We start from the raw sequence: 8,348 nt of genomic DNA on the forward strand, positions 1-8,348 counted from the left end.
TATATTATTAGTGGTCATGCGTCCCCACTGTGAAAATGATAAAGACTAACAGGAAAACTTCAGGACAAGAAGCTGCTTCTTCTCACGTATGTGTTGGTGTTTCTGTGTCTCGTCTTCCTGCAGTGGACCAGCGGGTGGTGTTTTCAGACTCCAACTCCTACTACCAGTTCAGCTTTGAGGAGTGTGACTCCGCCTCCTGTGAGTTTCGCTCCAATGAGGGGGAGTGGCCAGAGGCAGTTAGGCTCCTCCTACAACTCGCCCCATACGTTCAGTTTCGCTCTGGAGGCGGGACCACCAGCCCGTAAGTGTTCCATTAAATCTTAATGCAATGGATGTGAGACTGACAGATTGTGTAAAACGTTAACGGAGCTTTTAGTGCAGAGGTGATTACACCTGCATCATGTTGTAATACAGGCAGGAGGCGACTCTGCTGGTTTCAACAAGAAGGCCGATTGTATGTAAGCTTATGAGAAAATGACCCTACTTCTCACTTGATTTATCACTAAACAGTTAAGTTATATTTATTTTATTTGTATTATTTATTTATATTTCATGCTGGTTTATGACTAGCATGAATTAAAGACTGAGAGGTTCTTATGTTATTCACTTCACTTCACTTAGGTGTAAAGCATGAAATGCTAACAGAACAGATTAGCCTTCAATATTAGCTGCAGCTAGTCTGTCACTGGTTCAACCTGGTCAGAGAATTAACACTGACCCACACACATCACCTGTCACATACATCAGCCCTTCTTGATGGTTGATATTGTGAAAACATTTCTCAAATGATTGTAAATATTGTGGTATTTGATAATATCTACTATCAGCCTGATCGTATAGTCTAATCCTGATCTAACTTTACTTTTCAAACAAAAAGAGAAAGTTCTGAAGTCATTTGTCTGTTGTAACAAAACCAAGTTAATGGCTTCAGCTTGTGTCGCTGGGTCGACATGTCAAACCTTTGCAGAACGTTGATGGTGGCTGACGGTGCGTTGACCTGAAGTGGAAGCTCGTCGTTCTGCTAAAATATCAAAGTGACAGTGTTTCTGCTCGGACTGCAGATCGAGGTCATTTGTGTGTCTGATGGCTTACTTTGAAAAGTGACAAGAGACAAAACATTGTGTTTGATTTGGTGAAAGAAGGAAGGGAGGGAGGAGGGAGGAGGGAGGGAGGAGGGTGTCGGGTAACACAAAATAATACATCTCTAAGGAGCGCGAGCAAACGAGAGCACACATCAACGTATTCATCTGTGTGTGAACTTCACAGGGTCTGTACAGACTCCAGGGACGGCGTACGACAGGTTGAACGTCATATAAATGTCACGTCTGCTGCTGTATGTGCTCCTGTGTTCTCCACACGTTACTTTATAAACATTATAGGGGCTGACATGAAGAGGCAGTGAGCCACAGTGTCTCCACAGAGATGAGATTATATATTCTTACCATGTCTGTCACTTCGACCCGGCTGCTGTCTTTTTGTCTCACTGAGTGTCACACCGTTTCTCTGCTGGCATCCTGTCGCCCTCTCTCTGTCTCACACCCTCCCTCCCTCCCTCCCTCCACAGTTGTCTGTCTCTCTCTCTCTCGTTGGTGTTATAGAGAGTAGTTGAGCTGTGAGGGAAAACACCTGATGTCACTTCATTGGCTGCAAATGTCTCTGTTCAAGGCTGACGATCAACCTTCAGTCAGCCAACACATGTACATGTGACTTTGAGCACCGTCCACTCTGACTGCCATGACCCCTTTCAGCCCGCTGGCCTGAACTCAGACACACACCTTTACACACACTTAACCTGCATACACTTTTAACGGTGGCAGTGAAAGGGTGGTGTCATTTTTGTGGACCAACAAAGCGAGCTATGCTGCTCCCGGCCAGGAGTCTGTACTCAAACACAGGTACCCTCATCTAGTCAGCAGATGCATCGAGAGTCCATCTACAGAAACACAAAGAAAGAGAGATACAGCATTTTGAAGGCGCTGCAGGTGAAGCCAGGTGAGACTGATGCTCAGGAGCTGTGGCTCTGCATCTCTTATTAACTCTAATGAGGCGAGTATTAAACTGACGCTGACAGCTGGATACTTGATAAGTCGACGTCAGCTGACTGCTCTGTCTCCGTCTTGTGATTTCTACTTTAGTGAAGCTGAAGAACAACAGGCTACTAATTAAACGGGTTATCTCTCCTGCATCATGTGTAGAAGATGTCTGGAAGTGTGTGTCATTAATCAGTGTGTGTCAACACTGCCAGCGCGCCTCCTCAGATTGCTGTGTCAGAACAATAATATTTGCTACAAGGCACATCGTGGTCATTAAAGTTGATCAGTTTATTGTTAGTGTTCAGTTAAGAAGAGAGAAATGAATCTTGTTCTGTGGGACACATTTAACAAGAGTCTTTCAGTCGTTTCACTCCAGCTTCATCCGTCACAGCACCTTGAATCTTTCAACAACAGATATGTACATTATACAGACAACACGTATCTCCATCTGAATCCAGGAGGGCCTCCCTGTCTCACTCTCGGCCTTCCTCAGATCTTGCATATTTAGTGCTTCTTCAGGTCGTTGAGCTGTGTGAGAAGAAGGCATTAAAGTTGGACTATGAAAAGATGTTCTGCACTTTGCCCTCGCAGCAGAGGTCACTGTTCATCTGGAGTTCAGCTCAGAGTGTGAGCTGATCACCGGGATGATGAACAACAGCACCGCTGACCAATAAACTGGGCTCAGTGCTTTACTACTGTGTGAACACAAAAACAAGGGACACACACAGTGAAGTGGAACCCTGCTCAGTATCATGTATTAGTAACAGATGTTTAATATTTTGTCACCATGTATTCAAACAGTTTCTTAAACCACAAAATAGTGACTCATACCTTAATGTTTGAAGGTTTAAGTTGATGTATTTGCCATCATACGAGACAGCGTGGCATGAAGAAATGAAAGCACACAGACATCGAACATATATACAGTTATTTATATACACATACACATGCACACATCTGTTGAATGTGTGTCTGGTTGAATGTTCCCAGTCGCAGCAGGATGAGGCTGCTTCCTGCCTCTGTGTTAGACTGTTCAGATCACAGGAGGTTTCTGCTCAAACACAAGTGTAAACTTAGTTTACAGAATCAACATGTTGTCACTCATTACATTTTGCGGCTCGGTCGGTGACCTGCAGCTTCAAACTATGACACTAGATTCTCCTCCAGCACCAGTTCAGGCAGGCTGAGAAACAGTTGTAGTATGATACAAGAGGACATTCAGACCAAACCAGGTGGTGAGGGAAGGTCACTGGTCCGCTGACACCTCTGCTGTGTTGTTGAGTTCTGGTATGCTGGTCCTACTAACGATTGTTTGTCCTTATTAATGGGTTAAAATAACAGTTGACAGTGACCAGGATGCAGGACAGATCATTACTGGGTTTTAAACTGGGGCACAAGACCAAACCACGTGATCACATGTGGAACGTAGCGCTGCACAGAGGAATGTCCGCTGTGTTCCCTCATGCTAAATAACACGACTGGTTCTGACCCGTTCTACTCTGCCTCTGATCTCTGGTCAGGTTCTGCCCCGGTAGGTTAAGCATGCCGGTGTTACAATGATCATCGGCATCCACGATGTGTTTTAACTGGTGCATGATGCTGAACTAAGTGAATACACATGACACATTATGTTACATCCACTCTGCCAGTCTGATCAGCAGCTCATGTGATTGGCCACTGAGACGTGACGGTGGGCGGAGTTTCACTGAAGGTTCAATCTTTTGCCGCAGCCAACACAGAACACGCTCATTCAAAAGAATAGGATGACATTTGTTTTCTTTAACCAACCTAAAACACTACTTAGTTGGTTAGGGTTAGGAACAGATCATACTGTAGATTAAAATGATTAATGTATATGACATCACTCACATAACATCACTTACACCATTCAGGTAAATTCACTTTATTTCTTACATAGATGTAAAACACAGAACACAAACTGAACATCAAAAAACGGTTAAAATTGTCAGAGAAAAGAATTGTGTATTACATTATCAACTGATGGGTTCACGGCTTGTTCACATTAGTATGGTGCTGATATGTGTTGGCCTACATTGATCAAATAATCAGTGTTTCTGAGTTGAGGTTGCAAACACTCAGAAATCACAACCACACAACTTTATGCAATAAGTGGATTAAATGAAGTCATTAAATGTTTTCTTTAGGAATCTACATCAAATATCAGTTGACAACATTCACAATAAGGAATCACAACAACATGTTCATGACTACATTGTGTGGAATGTGATTTAGTCTTGGTGAGAGCAGGGTGGCGTTGTGAGCAGCCATCATGTTAATCCTCCGTCTGTCCTGCTGGGTGCTGCCTAATGATGGTGACACGCCTCCCACTGGCCTCATCCAGCTCGAGCACATTCAGCCGGCTCATGGTGAGTCACCAAATTGCCAAATGATCGCTGGCTACAAAAGCGTAATGACCCTGATCAGAATCAATTTAGCATGATGACTCAGAATAGATTCTGTTCATCTCTTGATCCACTCAAAGACCGACAAAGGATGGAATTAAGTCGCAGTGACAACTTGATCATTTGCACTTGTTCATCCAGCTGTCAGAAGCTTTAAAGGAGAAAGAAAACCACCAAACTGTCACCTGACAGCATCTGTAGGTCTGCCTGCCTCCACCTCTGTATGTGTGTCACAGCTGCAGGCTGAAACATCAGATTACACAGAGCTTCACAAGTATTACTCGTGCCACTGGGATCTGTCGATAAAATCCAAATTGTATGTAAATCAGTCTGTGTGTGTGTGTGTGTGTTGTGCGGGGGTGAGGCGGTGTGTGGGAGACCAATCCAAACACTGGATTGGTAGGAACACATATTAGATGAGGCCCTTGTGTGAAGTGTGCTGCTGCTGAAGACAAACTCCACAACCCTGTTTTATTGCTGTGGGAATAATACAGAGTTTACCCCAAAACACCCGCCTGTTTGTACAGCGCACGCACGCACGCACGCACGCACGCACGCACGCACACACACACACACACACACAAAGCCTAGCATCAATAGAAGGGTGTGTCTGGAAGCTATTTAAGATGAGAGCAGATGAAGGAGCGGTGTGGGGCTGCAGAGAGGAACTTTAACGACGGACGGGAGTGAAAATAAAACAGAACTGTTTGTTCATGTGTGTTGTAGGGCTACTAACCATAACCCACCTGTAATCTGTAGAAGATGTTTTTAATCAAGTGTTTATCTTATGGAAGCAGCAGTATGTAGTGTGATTCAGAATTAGAATATATACAGTATTAGTGAGGAAATGATACAAACTCAGACATGTTTATTTCTCCCAGAATTGAACAAGCTGTTTTCAGAATGATGTTTACATTTGGCGGACCCTGCCACCTTTCTAGCTTCAAACAAAGTAGAAAAGCATGAAGTCCCGGTTGTTGGGAGGGATACAAGTGTTTAACATAAAGGTCAGTTTGTTTCTCAAGTCATGAAATCAGAGATCATTTGATTCCATGACGATCGTCCTCTTCTGATTTCAATGTCTTCTCCAGAGCTACATAGTGAGTGAATCAGGCACTTTGCCTCACTAATGATTAAAAACACAACAATATATAATTTTAGAGAGAAACGTTCAGAGTTGACTTTGTCTTTTTTTTGTCATATGGTTTCATGTTTAGGCTGGTCTTGGTGAGCACCTGCTGAGAAGCAACACTTCAATCTCTTTCAGTGGCATTTAAGGTTGTTTCTTTATAGAAAAAGTGAAAATAAAAAGTTGGCTTCTCTGTAAAATAAATAAAATACATGGAACAGATGTTCAGGTCTTCAGGTCAGAACATCCAGCTTAGAAGGAGTTTTGTGTCTGCCGGCTGCAGTTCTTCTCTTTGTATACCAGGGGGAGTGAAAGGAGCAGCTGAGCTCGACAGGTTTCCTCCGGAGAGAGTCGGCTCAGAATACAATGCACTTAAAGCTCTCTGTGTGTGTGACTGTGTGTCTTCATAGGTCAGAGGAGGACTCTGAAGGCAACAGGGACATCTGCAGTGAGATTCTCCAGATGAAAGCTCTCGAGAGGCTCACATCCACGGTCAGTGTGTGTCTGAAGATTACACAAATTCAGAATCTTCTGATCAAGTCAAAAAAATCTATTGTTCTGACATCGTCTCTCCAACAGGTGCAAAGTGAGCTGGCGGCTGCTCTTGCCCGAAAGACTCGCAAAGCTTGTAAGTATGAATTATGAATTATGATTCTGTGAAGATGTTACATGATGATTCAGAGGAGCCATCAGTGGTGACTTCATGCTCTCTGGTTGGTTGCAGTATCAGAGCAGGACTCTGAGACGACAGAGACGAGCCACCAGGAGCCTCGAACGCCCAGCGAGGAGAGCAGCCCGGTAATGCACACGAGCAAAGACGTACACATCTGCACTTATTGAAGAGTTTCAGTTTAAAACAGAAAACAACAGTTGTGCCGTTATGTCAGAGACGTCTATGTGTTATGTTAGCATGCTAACCAGCTAGCTCCGGGCCTGAAAAACAGCTAACTGAGCTAACCATGTAACAGTAGCTACATTCATGGATGTATAAGTGGAATATAGTGAGCAGCAGTTAGCAGTAACTCTGATGATATGCTGTCCGTGAATGTTGGCAGTATGATGTCAGGTGGCCAGTTCTTACGTACTGCACCTTTAAACTCAATAACAGGAATGTTCCTGTCATGATTTCTTATTTGGCCCCAAAACACGATTCTTCACTTCATCATCTACAGCAGAGTGCAGGGTTCGTACGGGTGCTTGAAATCCTTGAAAGTGCTTGAATTTCAATGTTGTGTTTTCAAGGTCTGAAAAGTGCTTGGATTTTAGTTTAAGTGCTTGAAAGTGCTTGACATTATAACTCTGTGTCTTTTACAAAATTAGGATCAGACTGGATAATTAATTTCTGAAGTTTTTGCTATTATAGAATATAATTTTAGATGTTTACAGCATAATACAATGTACATAATTGTGATAAAAAGTGAAGAAAAAAATCACAAGTATATATATTCCTTTAGATACGTATTTTACCCCAGCAGTAAGGTGCTGGAAAATCTTAAAAATGACCCTTAAAAGTGCTTGAAAAGTGCTTGAATTTGACCTTGAAAAATGTGTACGAACCCTGAGAGTGCTCCTCGGTCATCCTGACAGAGCTCACTGGGCTTAAAGAAGGCCTTCCACAGTAGTGTAGGATGATTCCTGCCTCACTTCAAACGCAGCAGGAACAAAATCAAAAAGGTCAAATGCAGTTTTTTATTACAATCAGCAGCTTTTATTGAGTTGAGCTACTCCCATGAAATATTACTAAAACACACAGTGGCGGTTGTTTCCCCCTCTGCTGTCATTGTTATTATTAGAATGTGTACATGATGATATTTGTTCATGCAGCTCCACAGTTTTTGTGCTGCAGCGCTGTGTGTTGGGAGGAGGCTCCTGTGTTCAGAGGGCACAGTGAAGCTTTGTGACCAACACAAAGTGAACCTGACACACATCACTGGGACATCCATAGTTACACATCAGAACAGCCTCATTCTGACTACCTTTCTCTCGTTAAAAGGTCACCGAGTGTAAGCTGTGTGTGTGTGTGTGTGTGTGTGTGTGTGTGTGTGTGTGTGTGTGTGTGTGTGAGAGTGTGTGTGTGTGTGTGTGTGTGTGTGTGTGTGTGTGTGTGTGTGTGTGGTCAGGAGCGAGTGCAGCAGGAGGCCTGTTCGCTCTCTGTACAGTGGAAACCTCTTTTCTCCATCAATTATTCATCAGATGAAACAAACTACACACATTTTAAACACCCGGACACATTACAGTGTTACTTCAGTTACTTGTGTCCCCTTTTTGTAGGTTACACAGGTCTTTGAGCTCAGGTGTGACTTTTCCCTTTCGTTTTATATCATTTGGCGTATCTTTGGAGGCCTGAAGTCGTGAAAATGTCGTTTTCTTGCAAGTCTAAATGATGAGATGAAATGTTATTCGATCTGCAGCTGAGGAACAACTGCTCGTTAACATGGTCGGCTAATTCTGAGGCAACACCAACGTCTCTGCCTGTTGTCTGAACACAAAATATAGAAAGTGTATGAATGAAAACTATATTGTGAAAACAGTATTTGTGATGGCAGACAACCGGAGGGAGCAGAGCCGAGGTTTAACGGGCCGCGACACTCTCGCTCTTTCCTCTTTTCATGATTTGTCTTAACACACACACACAAATTAAATGCATAATTGATATACTTTTAATGTCACCTGCCACTAACAGGAGGCACTATACACAGACACTTAATGTGAATGTAATGTTCAGAGACCAGCTGTTCTTCCAAATACACACCTGATGTGTAA

At 43.2% G+C, this 8,348-nt stretch overlaps 1 protein-coding gene across 1 annotated transcript in view; it reads left to right on the plus strand.

Moving 5' to 3' along the window:
• rapgef5a (Rap guanine nucleotide exchange factor (GEF) 5a) overlaps nt 1-8,348 on the plus strand; it is a 60,930-nt gene that overhangs the window by 19,568 nt on the left and 33,014 nt on the right. The window contains exons 5-8 of the mRNA XM_030411785.1: nt 124-301; nt 5,996-6,077; nt 6,165-6,213; nt 6,310-6,383. Coding sequence (XP_030267645.1) covers nt 124-301; nt 5,996-6,077; nt 6,165-6,213; nt 6,310-6,383 — 383 coding nt within the window. The remainder of the gene's footprint in view (nt 1-123; nt 302-5,995; nt 6,078-6,164; nt 6,214-6,309; nt 6,384-8,348) is intronic.

The sequence above is a fragment of the Sparus aurata genome, chromosome 3, assembly GCF_900880675.1.
Source record: "Sparus aurata chromosome 3, fSpaAur1.1, whole genome shotgun sequence".
NCBI classification, from domain to species: Eukaryota; Metazoa; Chordata; class Actinopteri; order Spariformes; family Sparidae; genus Sparus; species Sparus aurata.